This window comes from Mobula birostris, chromosome 25 (genome assembly GCF_030028105.1).
Source record: "Mobula birostris isolate sMobBir1 chromosome 25, sMobBir1.hap1, whole genome shotgun sequence".
Taxonomy (NCBI): domain Eukaryota; kingdom Metazoa; phylum Chordata; class Chondrichthyes; order Myliobatiformes; family Myliobatidae; genus Mobula; species Mobula birostris.
In genome coordinates, this window is record NC_092394.1 from 53,085,183 (window position 1) to 53,105,195 (window position 20,013).

Below are 20,013 nucleotides of genomic sequence, written 5' to 3' on the forward strand. Positions count from 1 at the left end.
GGGGAAACCAGAGGTCCATGAACCAGTCCTCATCACAGGATCAGAGCTGCAGAGGACCAGCAACTTTAAATTCCTTGGCATCATCATTTCAGAAGTCCTGTCCTGGCCCCAGCCAGGAAGTGTAATTATTAAGAAGCCACGGCAACACCTCTACTTCCTTAGAAGTTTGCGCAGATTCGGTGTGATATCTAAAACTTTGAGAAACTTCTACTCATGTGTGGTGGAGAGTAGATTGACTGGCTGCATCACAGCCTGGTACGGAAACAGCAATGCCCTTAAAAGGAAAACCCTACAAAAAGTCGTGGATACAACCCAGTCCATCACGGGTAAATCCCTCCCCACCGTTGAGCACATCTATACGAAGCGTTGTCACAGGAAAGCAGCATCTATCATCAGAAACTCCCACCAGCCAGGTCATGCTCTCTGCTCGCCGCTGCTGTCAGGAAGATGGTACAGGAGTCTCAGAACTCACAGCACCAGGTTCAGGAATAGTCATTACCCCTCAACCATCAGGCTCCTGAACCAGAGGAGATAATTCCACTCAACCTCACTTGCCCCATCACTGAACTGTTCCCAAAACCTATGGACTCTCGAGGACTCCCATCTCATGTTCTCGATACGTATTGCTTACTTGTTATTAGTATTATTATTTTTCTTTTTCTTTTTGCATTTTCAGTTTGTTGTCTTTCGCGCACTGATTGCCCAACCTGTTGCTGCGGTCTTTAATTGATCCTACTGTGGTTATTGGATTTATTGAGTATGCCTGGAAGAAAATGAATCTCAGGTTTATATGTGGTGACATGCATGTACTTTGATAATAAATTTACTTTGAACGTGAACAGACTCCACACACAATTAAGTCACCGTAACGAAGTGGGCCTTTTTGAGGAATATGGAAACAGGTTCTTATCCCTGGCAGCAAAATGCAAATTGTGAAAAGATAAAGGAATTAGTATTCAGAAATATTTTACTGTTATTAGGGAACTTGCTTAGTGTAATATGCCATTAATAAAGCTCCATCCAAGTTGATTGTGGGTACATTCCTCACAAGGAAGATAAAGGATTTGTTTTAGTCTATACTTTTAAAAATCACAGCTACTGAGACAACAGTGCCAATCCACTCTGCTTTTGGGATAATTTGAGTAGGTTATCCATTAGCACTGAAATAGACTGGGCCTCTTAATGTCCCTCTGGAGGGACACCAACCAACCAAAAGAAACAGCTTCCCGTGCTTGCTGAGGTTTGCAGGGAGAGTTACTCTACACAACGTTCTTGTGGAGAACCGCCGCACAGCTGAAGAAACTGAAGTTTATCTCTACCTATTTGTTTAAATTTGTGGGACTGATGCCATTTAGAACCATAGAACCATAGAAACTACAGCACAGAAACAGGCCTTTTGGCCCTTCTTGGCTGTGCCAAACCATTTTCTGCCTAGTCCCACTGACCTGCACACGGACCATATCCCTCCATACACCTCCCATCCATGTATCTGACCAATTTATTCTTAAATGTTAAAAAAGAACCCACATTTACCACCTCATCTGGCAGCTCATTCCATACTCCCACCACTCTCTGTGTGAAGAAGCCCCCCCCAATGTTCCCTTTAAACTTTTCCCCCCTCACCCTTAACCCATGTCCTCTGGTTTTTTTCTCCCCTTGCCTCAGTGGAAAAAGCCTGCTTGCATTCACTCTATCTATACCCATCATAATTTTATATATCTCTATCAAATCTCCCCTCATTCTTCTACGCTCCAGGGAATAAAGTCCTAACCTATTCAACCTTCCTCTGTAACTGAGTTTCTCAAGTCCCAGCAACATCCTTGTAAACCTTCTCTGCACTCTTTCAACCTTATTTATATCCTTCCTGTAATTTGGTGACCAAAACTGAACACAATACTCCAGATTCGGCCTCACCAATGCCTTATACAACCTCATAACATTCCAGCTGTTATACTCAATACTTTGATTAATAAAGGCCAATGTACCAAAAGCTCTCTTTATGACCCTATCTACCTGTGACGCCACTTTTAGGGAATTTTGTATCTTTATTCCCAGATCCCTCTGTTCCACTGCACTCCTCAGTGACTTACCATTAACCCTGTATGTTCTACCTTGATTTGTCCTTCCAACGTGCAATACCTCACACTTGTCTGTATTAAACTCCATCTGCCATTTATCAGCCCATTTTTCCAGCTGGTCCAAGTTCCTCTGCAGGCTGCTCTGAAAACCTTCCTCACTGTCTACTACACCTCTAATCTTTGTATCATCAGCAAATTTGCTGATCCAATTTACCACATTATCATCCAGATCATTGATATAGATGACAAATAACAATGGACCCAGCACTGATCCCTGTGGCACACCACTAGTCACAGGCCTCCACTCAGAGAAGCAATTCTCTACCACCACTCTTTGGCTTCTTCCATTGAGCCAATGTCTAATCCAATTTACCACTTCTCCATGTATACCTAGCGACTGAATTTTCCTAACTAACCTCCCATGCGGGACCTTGTCAAAGGCCTTACTGAAATCCATGTAGACAATATCCACTGCCTTCCCTTCATCCAGTTTCCTGGTAACCTCCTCGAAAAACTCCAATAGATTGGTCAAACATGACCTACCACGCACAAAGCCCTGTTGACTCTCCCTAATAAGCCCCTGTCTATCCAAATGCTTGTAGATTCTGTCTCTTAGTACTCCCTCCAATAACTTACCCACTACCGACGTTAAACTCACCGGTCTATAATTTCCCGGATTACTTTCGATCCTTTTTTAAACAACGGAACAACATGAGCCATTCTCCAATCCTCCAGCACCTCACCCGTAGACAGCGACATTTTAAATATTTCTGCCAGGGCCCCTGCAATTTCAACACTAGTCTCCTTCAAGGTCCGTGGGAACACTCTGTCAGGTCCCGGGGATTTATCCACTTTAATTTTCCTCAAGACAGCAAGCACATCCTCCTTTTCAATCTGTACAGTTTCCATGATCTCACTACTTGATTCCCTCAATTCCATAGACTTCATGCCAGTTTCCTTAGTAAATACAGACGCAAAAAACCTATTTAAGATCTCCCCCACTTCCTTTGGTTCCGCACATAGCCGACCACTCTGATCTTCAAGAGGACCAATTTTATCCCTTACAATCCTTTTGCTCTTAATATACCTGTAAAAGCTCTTTGGATTATCCTTCACTTTGACTGCCAAGGCAACCTCAGGTCTTCTTTTAGCCCTGCTGATTATTTTCTTAAGTATTTTCTTGCACTTCTTATACTCCTCAAGCACCTGATTTACTCCCTGTTTCCTATACATTTCATACTCCCTCTTCTTCTTTATCAGAGTTGCAATATCCCTTGAGAACCAAGGTTCCTTATTCCTATTCAATTTGCCTTTAATCCTGACAGGAACATACAAACTCTGCACTGTCAAAATTTCCCCTTTGAAGGCTTCCCACCTACCAATCACATCTTTGCCAGAGAACAACCTGTCCCAGTCCACGCTTTTTAGATCCTTTCTCATTTCTTCAAATTTGGCCTTCTTCCAGTTCAGAACCTCAACCCTAGGACCTGATCTATCCTTGTCCATGATCAAATTGAAACTAACAGTGTTATGATCACTGGAACCAAAGTGTTCCCCTACACAGACTTCCGTCACTTGTCCTAACTCGTTTCCTAACAGGAGATCCAATATTGCATCCCCTCTAGTTGGTCCCTCTATATATTGATTTAGAAAACTTTCCTGAACACATTTTACAAACTCTAAACCATCTGGACCCCTAACAGTATGGGAGTCCCAATCAATGTATGGAAAATTAAAATCCCCTACCACCACAACTTTATGTTTCCTGCAGTTGCCTGCTATCTCTCTGCAGATTTGCTCTTCCAAGTCTCATTGACTATTGGGTGGTCTGTAATACAATCCCACTAATGTGGCCATACCCTTCCTGTTTCTCAGCTCCACCCACAAGGTCTCAGTAGACAAACCCTCTAATCTGTCCTGCCTGAGCACTGCTGTAATATTTTCCCTAACAAGCAATGCCACTCCCCCACCTTTCATTCCTCTGCCTCAATCACATCTGAAACATCGGAACCCTGGAATATTAAGCTGGCCAGTCCTGCCCCTCCTGTAGCCAAGTTTCACTAATTGCTATTACATCATAATTCCACGTGTCAATCCACGCCCTCAACTCATCCACCTTCCCCGCAATACTCCTAGCATTGAAATATATACACCCCAGAAGATTTTTACCACCACTCACAACCTTTCTACCAGCGGATTTGCTTGAACTTTCAACATTTATTTTCACCCCAGCCACACTGTCAGTTCTGGCACTCTGGTTCCCATCCCCCTGCAAATCTAGTTTAAAGCCCCCCCCAACAGCACTAACAAACCTCCCTGAAAGGATATTGGTCCCCCTGTAGTTCAAGTGTAACCCGTCTCTCTTGTACAGGTCCCACCTGCCCCAGAAGAGGTCCCAATTATCCTGAAATCTGAAATCCTGCTCCCTACACCAGTTCCTCAGCCACTTGTTCATCCTCCAGAGCATCCTATTCCTACCCTCACTGGCACCTAGCACAGGTAGCAATCCCGAGATTACCACCCTTGAGGTCCTGTTTTTCAACTTTCTACCAAGCTCTCTATACTCACTCTCCAGGACCTCCTCACTCTTCCTTGCTATGTCATTGGTACCGATGTGTACCACGACATCTGGCTGGTCACCCTCCCACTTCAGAATGTCATGCAATCGATCAGAGACATCCTTGACCCTGGCACCCGGGAGGCAACAAACCATCCTGGATTCTCTATCACAACCACAGAACCTTCTATCTGCACCTCTAACTATTGAGTCCCCTATCACTACCGCTCTCCTCTTTTTCCACCCTCCCTTCTGCACTGCAGAGCCAGTCTCAGTGCCAGAGATCCGGCTACTGCAGCTTGTCCCAGGTAAGTCATCCCCCCCCAACAGTATCCAATGCGGTATACTTGTTGTTGAGGGGAATGGCCACAGGGGAACCCTGCTCTGCCTGCCCTTTCCTCTTCCCTCGCCTGACAGTGACCCAATTTCCTGTGCTCTGCTCCTTTGGCGTAACTACCTCCCTGTAGCTACGATCTATAATCTCCTCATTCTCCCGAATGATCCGCAGGTCATCCAGCTCCTGCTCCAGTTCCCTAACGCGGTTTGTCAGGAGCTTTGTTGCCCTTTCACTGCCCCTGAGAGGGTGGTGAGCATCTGGCACAGTGCTGCTGGGCAGAGAGTTGCAGCATTGACAGCCAGTAAGGACAAAGGTTCGCTGATGCATTTCCAAACCACGATGGTGTGCAGTTTGAAGAGGAACCTGTAAGGGGCGGTGTTCCCATGTACCTGCTGCTCTTGTCTGTCTCAGGAGATGCTAAGTGGTACCTTGTGTAGATGGTACACACTACAGCCAGTATGCACTAGCAGTGGAGGGAATGAACATTTAGAGTAGAACGAGTCAATTTACTGGGACTCGTTCTACAACTTCTAATCCCCGGTGATCCAAGCAATCACCCTTTCTAGCAGTGTGGAACATACTAAATCCACTTCTTCCACTGCAGCTTCCCCCTTCTCTGCCACGGGAAATGTTTCTCACCACTCAGCCCGTCCATTCCCCTCCTATAGAGATTCCCCTTGTCCCCATCAGCACTCCCTGCTCCAAGGGAAACAAATCGAGCCTAAACAGGAGACAGAAGGGTGCTGGGATCTGGAGCAAAGATCCAGCTGTTGGAGGAGCTAGGCAGGTGTAAGGAGAGAAAGATGGCCAAGACTTTTCATCAGTACAAGATCCAGACGAAGAGTCCCGACACAAAACATCAACCATTTCCCTCCACAGATGGTGCGTGGCCCACTGAGTTCCTGTAACAGTTTTCATTCCATCTACAGGACAGAAATATTCCATTCCAGGCAACACCCTGGTAGCTCTCCTCTGGAATCTCTCCACTGCAATTATTTGCTTGTTGTAGTCTGGCAAATAGAACTACAAACACTGGATCCCATCACCTTCCCCCATACAGCATTCCAAATTCAAGGAGGAAGAGGAGAAGATGGCAGCGCGCGCGACCTCTCCGGTGAATGATATCTGTTATCAGTCAAGTAGGGTGCCGTGCACAATCCTGATTTGATGGAGACAGACGCGAGAGCACGGAGGAACATCTGAAGAAACCTCTGAAATGCCTGCTTCGCTGCCGCTGCTACTGTGTGGTAACCAGAATCTCCAGAGCAGAAGGCCCTGAATCCTCCACTTTGCTTGTTTCAGCGGCCGGGGCGAGGTCGAAGGTGCGCGGCAGAGGATGGCACTCGGGAGGCTGTATCGGAGGGGCTGGTCGGAGGCTCGAAGTTTTCGGATGGACGGACTCGGTGTCGGCTGTGGTCAGCTGCTTCCAAGGCATCGGCAAGTTGTTGGTGCCTGGAGGTTTATGGTAGGGAGTTTCTTCCTTTCTGCTACCTGCTATCGGGGACTCGGGAGTCGATCGGGACTTGAGACTTTTTTTTACCATGCCCATGGTCTGTTCTTTATCAAATTATCGTATTGCTTTGCACTGCTGTAACTATATGTTATAATTATGTGGTTCTGTCAGTGTTAGTCTTTGGTTTGTCCTGTTTTCTGTGATATCACTCCGGAGAAACATTGTATCACTTCTTAATGCATGTTTGCATTTCTAAATGACAATAAAAGAGGACTGAGTGTTCTCATAATCTAATCTAAAAATTCACCACCATCACCCTCTTCGAGGTACAAAAGCAGCCACTGCCCTCCAATCATTCAGTTCTTGAACCAACCCTAATCACTTACAACTTTGCAACGCGGTGACTACTTTCATTACATTGCACTAAATAGACCATACCATCAGAAGACATAGGAGCAAAATTGGACAGTCAAGTCTGCTCCATCGTTTGATGGCTAGTTATTTTCCCTCAACCTTCTCCCAATAACATTTGGCACCTTTACTAATCGAGAACCCACTTTAAACATATCCAATGACTTGGCCTCCACAGCCAACCATGCAATGAATTCCACAGATTCACCAGCCTCCGGCTAAAGAAATTCCTCCTCATCTCTGTGCTAAAGGTATGTCTTTCTATTCTGAGACTGAGTTGTCCGGTCCCAGACTCTCCCAACTATTCAAAATATCTTCTCCATCCATGTCTCCTCAAACAAGGCCTTTCACATACTTAGTAGGTTTCAATGAGATGCTCCCCTCATTCTTCTAAACTCCAGCAAATACAGGCCCAGAGCCATTAAATGTTCCTCATACACTAACCCTTTCTTTTCCAGGATTATTCTTGTAATCCTCCTCTAGACTATCCAATGATAGCACATACTTTCTTAGATATGGGCCCCAAAATTGCTCACGATACTCCAAGTGCAGTTTGACCAATACCTTATAAAGGCTCAGCATCACATCCTTGCCTTTATATTCTGGTCCTCTTTGATTTTGATTTTATTCTTCTATTGTGTTCATGTAATTGCATAGTTTCATTTTAAAATTGTGTATAATTTACAGTTCGGTTATGCCTGTGATGCAAGTTTTGCATGTACCTTTTGTACAGCACACGACATGACAATAAACTCGACTGTGACCTAACCATTGAACGAAGAGCTCTTTAGTCAGACATAGCAAGTGCAGCTCAGCATCACATCCAATGCCAGCATTGTGGGCTTACGGATTTTTATTCCAGGGTCCATTTGTTCCTCAGTTCTCCCTGGGGACCCAGCATACATTGTACATCTTCCACTCTTACTGGAACCCCAAAATACAGCATTTCACACTTATCAGTGTTAAATACAGTGCCATCTGCCAAGCTTTGCCCAACGTACCAGCTGATCAATAGCTGGTACAAAGAGAAAGAGCCCCAGCGACAATCGCTGTGGTGCATTGCTGGTCACAGGATTTCACAGATAATCACCACCAAGAGTGGCGAGTTCTCCTGCAACTTCGCCCCACACTGGGTCGGTCTGAAGGCTCTTTATCGCTTCCTTGAACAGACGCCCAGCACCACACCCATTCACCTGAGGGAACTTGTTCTTGCGTTGGACAGATTCTACACTCACTTCCTCCACATCGAAAGTGAGTAGGATTGTTCATCGAAGGAGGGTCCACAAGCTGGATGGACCAAATCGCCTCCTTATCCGACGATTCGCTCCCCAACCCAGGATTGGTTTTCTAGATGTGAAGGCTGAGAAACAGTATCTGGAACACAGTCACTGCGTAGGCAACGGAGCATCGAAATCCCACAGGTTCAGAGTGGTGGGTTGGCAAGAAACACATTGACGACAGAGCAGGTGCAAACATTTGAACCAACCTGAAGCAACATCACAGAATCTACCAGGAAGGAAGAAACTCCTTCCCTACCTGGGAAACAAATACCAGCACCACCCAAAGCACAACTCTCAGTCCTGCGTTAAAGGGTCACCAGCATTCAGTGATCAGTCTTCAGAGTGGGGGAAAGGGCCAGTAACGTCATGAAGGATCCCACCCACCCTGCTCATGGACTGTCTCTCCCACTCTCACCAGGAAGCATCCACGCCAGGACCACCAGACTCAAAATCAGTTACTTTCCCCAAGCAGTAAGGCTGATCAACACCTCCATACGCAAACCCACCCCTGCTTATGTGTAAGGGGCTTCTTCTTTTATGTTACTGCGTAGGCTAACTAAAATGGCTTCTTTGTCATGTTAAAGGCTGAGAAAGTTCTCTTGCTAGCAGTTTGTTTGGGTTATATTATTGATAACAGAACGAATGAACCAATTGGGATAGATGTTATTCTTTCTAGTGTGTCTGTAAGCTATTGTGATGCGCGGGTTTTTGGCCAGAAGGCGGTGGGGGGGGGGGGGAGAGAGAGAGAGAGAGATAGAGAGAGAGAGATAGAGAGAGAGAGAGAGAGATAGAGAGAGATAGAGAGAGATAGAGAGAGATAGAGAGAGATAGAGAGAGAGAGAGAGAGAGAGAGAGAGAGAGAGAGAGAGAGAGAGAGAGAGAGAAAGAAAGAAAGAAAGAAAATGGACAAGGTGCTGTGAGCCGGTTAACAGGGTTGGACCCCGAGCAGGAGTCCGAGGTTCAGGGTGTTCAGAGAGGGGACAGAGACGGACTCGTGTGGAGTGTCTGGTCGACCACCATGGTTGATCCCCGGCGGCAGGTCGAGGTGGTCAGAGGGGATCAAATGGTGAAGGGAGGACCGTTACTCGAGCTCCAACTGTTCGTGAACGAAGAGATTGAACTTTGATATGTGTGGCGTCTTTTATTTTCCTTTTATATTTTATCTCTATTAATTATATAGTTCCAGTAATATCTATAAACTGTAATTCATTGAATCATATATGGTGTATTGTCTGTTATTTGGGCGGGGTGGGGTACACCACACAGCATCCACACCAACTGATTACCCAGTTTGGCGGGGCCGAGGGCTGTCTCCCTAGACGACAGCGAGTTGAGCGACCCTGAGGCTGGCCAGGGGAGCTACATATGTATACAACCATTGTGTTTGGGCACTATCCTCCCATAGTTCCTCTCTTCATTGCTTGTACATTGCAATGGAGATGCAACACAGAGCTATTTACTCCTTTGGATGTAAGAAATAAAATAAGTACAATACTTTATCATTTCCTGTCAGAGTCACTTTACATACAGACACTCCTGTGGCTAGCGTCAATTTATGGACATATAATTTATGTGTATAAATTATATCCAGCTGAAGGGTTTCAGTCTGAAACGTCAACTGTACTCCCTTCCATAGATGCTGCCTGGTCTGCTGAGTTCCTCCAGCATTTTGTGTGTGTTGCCTGGATTTCCCACATCTGCAGATTTTCTCTTGTACATAAACTATGTTACATATTTATATTTTATATGTTTTTAAATTATTGTGTTTTTTATATTATTGTGGTGTTTTTCCTGTTTCTTTTGTGCTGCATCGAATCTCCTTTCCACCTTGTGAACTGGAAATTAAACTACCTTGAATCTTGAACCCCAGAGACTGCCCAGTGACCGACCACCGGAGACCACACTGCTGGAGTCCAGTTATGTTCAAATGTTCACGGATCGGGAAGTGTGTTCAGGTACGGAAAACAGAACAGAGTACAGCACACTAACAGGCCCTTCGGCCCATTATGTTGTGCTGATCTAATTAAGCTAGTGACACGTTATTACATCAATCCCTTCTGCTTGTGCACAACCCCCCCGCCTGCGCACGGTCCCCATCTCCCTCTGTCTGCCCACGGTCCCCGTGTCCCTCTGCCTGCGCACGGTCCCTGTCCCTCCAATCTCTGCTTCTTCAACACCTCTATTACATTTGTCTCCACCACCATCCCTGGCAGCACAGTCCTGACACCCACCTTTGAACTTTTCCCTTTCCCGCTGTTGGCCATCATGGCGCAGAGAAGGGGATATGCTGCCTGTTCCATCTCCGCCTGTCATAACGGTACAAAATGGTACCAGCTCTCCCTCATCCTCCGCTGCCCCAGAGAAAGGGTGCAGGAATGATACACGGCATCGAATGATCCTTTTGCAGGGAAGAGTTCCCTTGATGTGTCTCAAGTAGGGGGCACTCTCTAACTGCTGCAGGGCAAACTGCTTCATCACAGGGGCATGGGAGATCGGAGAGAGACGTGGCAGGAAGACCAGAGTATAGTGGGGTCATTCACAATGGCACTCGGGGAAATACTCCAATCGAATCCTAAGAATGCAGAGTACTAGTCTTTGACAGATCACCACTTCTCAGCATCAAGGATGGTAAATTAATTGTAAAATACGTGTTTCCCTGGCAGGCACAAATTATCTCAGCAGCAACCGGAGACTGGACACAGGCACAGCAGAAGCGCCAGAACCTTATGGTAGCTCTGTTACCAAATGCGTCATTTTGTCTCCATCTGCCAGATTTGCCCATGGACCAGCAGCTGTGTGTGCTATGTCAGTTGTAAGAAGCATTAAAAAGGCATGCAGCCAACTTTGTCAAGTCAGCAATAATGCAGGTGCCCACCCAGAAGCTGCAAGCCCCTGGTATTCGGGGGTGAGTAAACCCTGATATTTCTATATCGTGTCCTCCCTCACTCTCCCCGGTGCCTGATATCTGTGTACAGCACTCTCCCTCATGCCCTCTGTCCAGTCCCTCAGACTCATAGATCACCAAAAGCCCTTCAGCCAAACTGCGCTACTACTCCGACTGCTTTTGTCAGAATTTTAGATGGTGACAAGAGGGCGTACAGGAGAGAGACAGATCAGCTGGTTGAGTGGTGTCACAACAACAGCAGTAAGACCAAAGAACTGACAGTGGACTTCAGAAAGTTTAAGAGGAGGGAACACACGCCGGTCCGCAGAGGGATCAGAAGTGGAAAGAGTGAGCAGTTTCAAATTCCTGGGTGTCAATGTCTCTGAGGATCTATCCTGGAGCCAACATGTCAATTCAGCTACGAAGGAGTTATGACAGCGGCTATATTTCATTCAGAGTGAATCTTGAGGAGATCTGCTTTGTCACCAAAGACTCCTGCAAAGTTCTACATTTGGTGGTGATGCCAGGTGACTGAAAGGTCGATAACGCCCTTGCGTCACGGGGGCCTCACAATATTACTCTTGGAAGTCTGGAGTGTCCCAGTCCAGCAAGGTTCACTTCCAGGACAACATGGGCCAGGTGTCTCCCCAGTGCTCTAAAACTAAAAAGAACACATCAAGATCCTGTGCGCCCCAGCACGGAGGTTTTGCAGTGACCCAAGGGTGAGTCACACTCTGAAGGAGTTCCAGAGGGATATGAGTTGAGCGACAAATGACTCCATGATTCCATCACAAATTGCTGAAGAACAAACAGTATTTATGGACGTATTTCTGGACAATGATGGCATGCCCTTTTCTCACTGTTACCATCGGGTAGGAGATACAGAAGCCTGGAGGCACACACTCAGCGATTCAGGAACAGCTTCTTCCTCTCTGCCATCCAATTCCTAAATCCATTTTGAAGCTTTGCACACTACCTCACGTTTTTTTTTTACAAATATACAGTATTTCTGTTTTTGCACATTTTTAAAATCTATTCAATATATGTAATTGATTTACTTGTTTATTTATTATTATTTTTTTCTCTCTCTCTCCACACTAGATTATGTATTTCATTGAACTGCTGCTGCTAAGTTAACAAATTTCATGTCACATGCTGGTGACAATAAACCTGATTCTGATTCACAGAGCAGGAGAGGGCACTGAAAGCCTCAAGCCTCCTCCGTTACTGAAAATTATAACAGCATAAGACAAAGGAGCAGAAGTCGGCCATTCGGCCCATCGAGTCTGCTCCGCCACTTTATCATGAGCTGATCCATTCTCCCATTTAGTCCCACTCCCCTGCCTTCTCACCATAACCTTTGATGCCCTGGCTACTCAGATACCTATCAATCTCTGCCTTAAATACACCCAATGACTTGGCCTCCACTGCCGTCCGTGGCAACAAATTCCATAGATTCACCACCCTCTGACTAAAAAAATTTCTTCACATCTCTGTTCTGAATGGGCGCCCTTCAATCCTTAAGTCATGCCCTCTCGTACTAGACTCCCCCATCATAGGAAACAACTTTGCCACATCCACTCTGTCCACGCCTTTCAACATTCAAAATGTTTCTATGAGGTCTCCCCTCATTCTTCTAAATTCCAAGGAATACAGTCCAAGAGCGGACAAACGTTCCTCATATGTTAACCCTCTCATTCTCGGAATCATTCTAGTGAATCTTCTCTGTACCCTCTCCAACGTCAGCACATCCTTTCTTAAATAAGGAGACCAAAACTGCCCACAGTACTCCAAGTGAGGTCTCACCAGCGCTTTATAGAGCCTCAACATCACATCCCTGCTCCTATACTCTATTCCTCTAGAAATGAATGCCAACATTGCATTCGCCTTCTTCACCACCGACTCAACCTGGAGGTTAACTTTAAGGGTATCCTGTACGAGGACTCCCAAGTCCAGTTGCATCTCCGAATTTTGAATTCTTTCCCATTTAAATAATAGTCTGCCCGTTTATTTAACCACAACCACACACTTTCCAACATTGTACTTCATTTGCCACTTCTCTGCCCATTCTTCCGATCTATCCAAGTCTCTCTGCAGACTCTCCATTTCCTCAGCACTACCGGCCCCTCCACCTATGCCATTATAATGGCTGGTTTGATTGTAACCTCAACACCACATCCATGTCCATCCAAGTAACTGCTCACCCCCTTGCTGGTCTAGAACTTAACTATCTCTGACTTGGAAATATTCATAGATTCTTAGGTTATACAGCATGGAAAGAGGTTCTTCAGCCCATCTAGTCCATGCTGACCACAGAGCTCATCCAAACTAGTGTGCATTTGGTCCATAACCTTCCAAACCTTTCCTATCCATGTAGCTGGCCAACTCTACATCCAAAGGCTCATTGTCCTCCGGGAGAAACAGGTATTACCACATTTCTGTCTTCAACAGGCAACAACTTTCTTTTAAACTGTGACCCCTTGTTCCAGATTTTTTCACAAAGAAAAACTTACTGTTAGCCAGAAAGAATTAAAATCATCAAATCAGTCAACGGGAATAAGCCAGAGGGGAAGAAGCTGTTCCTGAATCGCTGAGTGTGTGCCTTCAGGCCCTGTACCTCCTACCTGATGGTAACAGTGAGAAAAGGGCATGCCCTGGGTGCTGGAGGTTTTTAATAATGGACGCTGCCTTTCTGAGACACCGCTCCTTCAAGATGTCCTGGGTACTTTGTAGGCTAGTACCCAAGATGGAGCTGACTAGATTTACTACCTTCCGCAGCTTCTTTCGGTCCTGTGCAGTAGCCCCTCCATACCAGACAGTGATGCAGCCTGTCAGAATGCTCTCCATGGTAAAATTACAGAAGTTTTTGTTGACACACCAAATCTCTGCAAACTACTAATGAAGTATAGTTGAGTGCCAGGTTGTTGCTGCGACACTATTCCACTAGCTGGCATATCTCACTCCTGTACACCCCCTCAGCTCCACCTGAGATTCTACCAACAATGGTCGTATCATCAGCAAATATGTAGATGGTATTTGAGCTATGCCTAGCCACACAGTCATAGACAGTAGAGCAGTGGGCTAAACGCAGATTGTGGTCTTCCAGTTAGGAAGTTGAGGATCCAACTGCAGAGGGAGGTACAGAGGCCCAGGTTCTGCAACTTATCAATCAGGATTGTGGGAATGATGGTGTTAAATGCTGAGCTATACTGTGAGAGAAATGTCAAAACAAATAAATCAGCAATACAAAGTAAGATCAGTGATAGTCGGAAATATCTTGTCACATTTTGCTACCATTGCCTTGCTGCCCTTCCTCGAGTCTATGTAAACAGTGTCTGACATAGTACGGGCAGCATAGAGGACGGTAATTAACATCAGACCAGTGTTCATGCAGAACAGCTCAAATCCAAAACACTCACATGAGGAGATTTCCTGGTGCCGACATGGACCTTCCCTCCTTCCTGGTCTGGAACTCAAAGGGGTTTCCAAAGGATCGTTTCCTCAGCATTGCCTTCACCAGGATCTGCAAAGAAGTGAGGTCAGTTCAGCTGTTGATCTAAATCCAATTTAGCGAGAAGAACCCCATCATGTTCTCTGAAGTAATTAACTTTCTGAGCACCTCTATCACACTGCACTCTGATTGATAAAGACTCGCGATTAATCGTGTCAGGAACCTTGTATGCCTTATCCCGCCGATCTCCATCCTCAACACACACTGACACACAGCCACGGGGATTCTTCCGTTCTCCTTTTCCAACGGAGGGTTATTCAGTGATTACCACTTCACATCATTACAATATGACGGTACTCTGTGATTCACGCTATTTGCAGCCAACAGTTTCAAATTTCAACCCGGTCACCACTATGCAGAATGCACACGAGCCTACTGGTCCCAGAAATCGTTCGATGACCTGTGGACAATGTGTGCTGCTCTCCAGGGACACGTGGGCACAGATGCAGCCCCTGGAGAAGGAGAACGCACTGTCCACAGGTACTTTGGCAGACTTTGGGGTACATTGAGGCAGTCGGCTCAGGCAGAACCACTTCTTGGATCCACGTATGGCCACCTTGGCCTGGCCCAGGAGCAAACCAAGCAGGAAATCCCCCAAGTGACGCCCTCCTCTCCGCACCGGGTGACCAAAGATCAGGAGCATGGAGCTGAAGTGCAGCCACAACTTTGGATAGTCAGACAGAGGCGGCAGCCTCTCAGGGAGGTGCCATTGAGCCCAAAAGATGACAGGACCTCCCTCATTCTCTGCAGCTCCCCAGTGCTACCGGGAAGAGGATCGAGAGAATAACCACTACTGGCCTCTAGTCACAGAAATGATCCACTGTTAGGGAGAGGATTAAGAGAATAAACACTGCTGGCCACTAGACACAGAAATGATCCACTGCAACACGTTGTCCCACATATTTCACATTCCCTTCCCTTAAGCAAGAATTGCTAAACTTACACTGGTAGTAATCTGACCATAATCTATTAATAAATGCAACTGAAAGGACAATGACACACTTGTAGGCTGCACAATAGTTTTTATCTTTGTATTAAAAAGAGGAATTCCTTACCACAGTTGAGAGGCTGGAGATTAACTTGACTGAGTTCATCACCTCCTCCTCAGTGACTTCCACCTCGCTGCAGTGGTCCTCCTCCAGTGGAAGAGGATCGGTCCCACTCTTTGTCACCCACGGGTGTACCTGCACACGCACCAGAGAAGAGTGTGTGACCTCCTTGCGCCTGCTTGTTGAAAGCTCTTCTTGTTCCAGGTACTAAATGATCTGCCTCAAGGGATGCCAAGTCGCAGCGAGACACGGCCACAGTCACCGAAACAGGCCACTGACCCACTGAGCCGAGCCAACACCCACTCACGCAAATACAGCACAACAGATGCTACCGAAGCTGGAAATTGTGCGTAATACACACAAATGCCAGAGGAACACTGCAATTCCATAGATGTCGGTCTGTCTCCGCACGCAGTCATTCGAGAAAGGTCTTGGCCCGAAATATTTTCCTCCTTACTGCTGAGCTCCTCGAACATTTCATGCACGTTGTCCAACATTAATCCCATGTCTTAATCTCCCCAATTCCCTCGCTGACCTACACACTGGGAGCAATCAACAGCAGTAAGCTAACCTACCAAGCCACACAACTTTGAGATGTGGGAGATGTTCACCCAGAGAAATCCCACAGGGAGAACATGCGGGCTGCACAGAGACCGCACCCAAGGGTAGGACTGAACCTACGTCTCTGGCACAGGGAGGCATCGGCTGTGCCACATTGCTACCCTTTGATGGTCTGTATTCAGAAAATGATGAGAACATTGGCCAATGTACCGATGGAGGTCAAAGGGCTATTCTAATGGACAAAGAACTGCCCACATACATGTGCCCTCCACCAAATGAAGGCTTAAGTGGCACACAGACATACCTATGACCTCCCCACATATGCAGATCTGGAAAAGCCAATATCATCGGCCTCCAACTTAGCTTTTAACCCTGGCGTGAATGGAAATCCACCAGAGGATTTCCAATTCATGCAGGCTGCTTCATGCTTCTCTATGTACCCTGAGAGTTCTCGTCCAGCACATTCCCCCCCTCCCAACCCATTCTCCTCTCGGTTGTTCCCCCTGTCACCTGCATGCACACATTTACTACATACTCCATGTCTGCTTTTACCCAACGACTGCCCAACGGCTGCGACTTCGGCAGTTTCTCTCTAGGTTTCGGAGAAGGTTGATCTCATGACTGCAGGCTCATGTCACAAGTGCTGACAGGCAGCAGAAGTTCTCAGAACAAAACCTGTTGTACTATTTTACACCCACTCTTTCCTGCAGGCCCCTATATACCAGGACTATTGCGCAATACGGGATCTGAAACAGGCTGCTCTAGAAAACTGGACCCGATACATTCCAGGAGTTCATTCCTTAGATGATTAGCACCTATCCAGTCTATATGTAGATTAAAGTTCTTGCTACACAAACCTCCACTTTCCTTCTTTCTACCAGGCCCACATTGTCACCACTTCAGCAGTTTACAAACTACCCCCACCAATGCTTTCTGTCCCAATTCTAGTTCGACACTACATTACACAAGATCACCCCTGAATAGCAGTAATACCTCATCTCCATCTCCTTTCTTCGTCTCCCCCACACATTGTATAAATCAGTATTTCCCTATATCACACTGAAACTATCACTGAAGGGTGAGTAACTTTTCAATATCCACCGAGGATTGCAAATGATGCAGTGAGGAATGTTTTAAACTTAAACTTGTGTTGCGTCTTCTTACCTTTATCTGAGGAATTGTAATTCTAGTGTCAGGATTTTTATCCAACATCTGTAGAATCAAATCCTTCAGATCCTCACTGATTTCAGGTCTGGAACACAACAACAACAACAATAGAGAATAAAACAGAAGGTTCAGAAACATTTAAATCAAATCAAGCACTCAGTTAGCTGTCACTGATCACCTCCTTACTTCCATATTCCTCAATTCACAGACTTAAATATCTAACCCTTGCACCCTTTTACAGTTTGAGCAGTATCCCAGTAACCCAGCAGATTCCCGGTGATTGTAACGTTCCTGTTCTCACTCTGAGAGACTGTGCCTCTCCCAGTAACCCAGCAGATTCCTGACGATTGTAACGTTCCTGTTCTCACTCAGAGAATGTGCCTCATTCTAGAATTGCCACAAGAGGACACAGTTTTACAGCTTCCATTACACCTGCTCACTCAGAAATTCATTCTCCAAATTGTCAGTGCTCACCCTATCTATATATATGTAGATTAGTCTACATAGATCAGCCCTTCTGTCCTGGTTACATGAAACTATAATTTCCCTATTTAATCTGTGTCCTGCATCCTAACCAATATTCAGTTTGATACCTTGGCTGGAGCATCAGTAATTCTTCTAACTGAAGGAAAATTAAACCAACTTAGGCAGTCAGTACTGAGCCCTGAATGTGACAGCCTTCATCTTCAATTGTTCAAAGTAAATTTATTATCAAGGTATATATATGTCACGACGTACAACCCTGGGAACCTTGAGGGTGTACTCAATAAATCCACAATAGGACCAATGAAAGACGGCAACAACTTGGGCGTTCGGCCAGTCCGCAAAAGACAACAAACTGTGCAAGTTCAAAAAGAAAAGAAATAATAATAATACATAAATAAGCAATAAATATCGAGAACAAGAGATGAAAGTACTTTAAAGTCCTTCAATTGTAATTGCTCTTAATTAAAGCCAGCACTCCCTCTTGCCTCTTTAGTGACTACTTCTAGTGAACGTCTACATCTACTTGCTTGTGTATCAGAGGCTGCTTTATTATGTAGATATCAAAACACAATTACTTCAAGTACAGATGCATTAGCATTGATAAAGTAGGTAGCCAGGGACATTTCCCAGGGTGAAAATGTCAGATACTGGAGGGCGTAGGTTTAAGATGAGAGAGGACAGGTTTAATGATTCATGAGGCAGGTTTTTACACAGCGTGTGGCAGGTGCACGGACTTGTTGCCAGGGAATGATGGAAGCAGGTACATTTTAGACAGACATGAACAGATAGAGGATGGGGGGACATGGACCATATTCAGGCTGACGGGATTAGTTTTATTAGTTTCAGCACAGACACGGTGGGCCAAAAGGCCTGCTCTGTGCTGAGTGTTCACAAACTGGCTCTGTACTTGGGCCTCTCCCTACCCCTGGTACTAATCTGAGACGAGTCCCCCTGGGAGGAGCCTCCTTATCCCACCTTCTTCCACTTACCTCTCAGAGAGCTCCACAGGCCGATTCCTAATCTTGCTGTGAAGTGCCAGGATGTAGTCATCCATAAACGGACACTGCAGATAAAACACAGCGCCGTGTTACTTGCCACCATCCAGCGTTCCACTGAGCACAAAGTACTTTGGTTCTGAGGGGCTGCTGTAAAGACCACCCCAGAGAGGGCAGTGACGGAGGAGCAAGGCGCTGAGAGTGGGGCCAGACTGACAACACAAACCACTTCAGACTGGATCCCACGCACAATGTTATCTAAACCGTGCTGGGTAAGTGGCCACTAGTGCTAGAATTTGCTCATTTAGTTTACAAGCTAGGAGAAACCAATTATTTCTCCTCATCGATGTGGGCAGCTCCCTCCTGATTGCTTCATATTGTTTGGCAGCATTGCCCTTTGGAACCTGTGCTGAAGACTTAGCTGTCATCTGGGCTCGGATGCTAAAAGCCCTTCAATATGAATTGAACTTTTAACAGATTGCGAACTCTGTCTCTCTCCCAGCTAGACGTTACCTCACTGCCGGTTCCTGGGTTACAACAGGGTTCAGATTCAGAATCAAGAATTTTGTAGTTTTGTGGCAGCAATTCAGTGCATGGCATAAAAAATTACTAAAACCTAAATAGATAGACAGATGAGTAAATAAAGTAATCCCCAAGAGAGACGACGGCCTGGCCAGATGGTGAAGATGCTTACTGGTGAATGCTGCCTTTTCGAGAACACCACTTCTGGAAGATGTCCTCGACGGTGGGGGGGCGCAGTTTACACCCCAGTGGAGCTGGTTGAATCTACAACCCTCCGCAAGTTCTTTCAACCCTGGGCATTGGAGCCTCCACACCAGGCAGGGATGCAACCAGTCAGAATACTCCCCAACGTGCATCTGTAGAAATTGGTGACATACAAAGACTCTCCAAATCTGTTCCTGAGAGCTACTCATCAATCAGAAATCAGTGTGTCACGGCCGCAGGGGAGCCGGCCTCACTGACTCGGTGAGAGGCTGAGTGAGTGAGTCTGCTCGGTGCTCCCGGCTCTGCTCAGCTCCACCAGGCTCCCTACTGTTGTGGCTCTGCAATGGGGAACGGAGGGGAGAAGGCGTGCAGAAATACCCTACTCCCACTCTGTAGAAGATGGCTAATCTAGTCCACCAGTTTTCCAAACACACATATATACAAGTGTGTCCACAAGTCAGGTGTTTGAAACGCTGGGAGAGCCTGTGGTTTGTGCTTGAGACCACCTGACTGATGAC

General features: G+C 46.1%; 1 protein-coding gene across 14 annotated transcripts in view; it reads right to left on the bottom strand.

The window, feature by feature from the left end:
* The window catches only part of camkk1a (calcium/calmodulin-dependent protein kinase kinase 1, alpha a), a 236,466-nt gene that overhangs the window by 15,568 nt on the left and 200,885 nt on the right, over positions 1-20,013 (bottom strand). For 12 of the 14 annotated variants that reach the window (XR_011883155.1, XM_072243529.1, XM_072243524.1 and 9 more), the window contains 4 exons: positions 18,764-18,837; positions 17,286-17,373; positions 15,567-15,695; positions 14,420-14,523 (listed from right to left, as the gene is read on the bottom strand). Coding sequence is in view for 11 of the 14 variants with exons in the window: in XM_072243529.1 (XP_072099630.1) it covers positions 14,420-14,523; positions 15,567-15,695; positions 17,286-17,373; positions 18,764-18,837 (395 nt within the window). In the remaining 3 variants the exon portion in view is untranslated. The other 2 variants (XM_072243532.1, XM_072243531.1) reach the window with 2 other exon arrangements.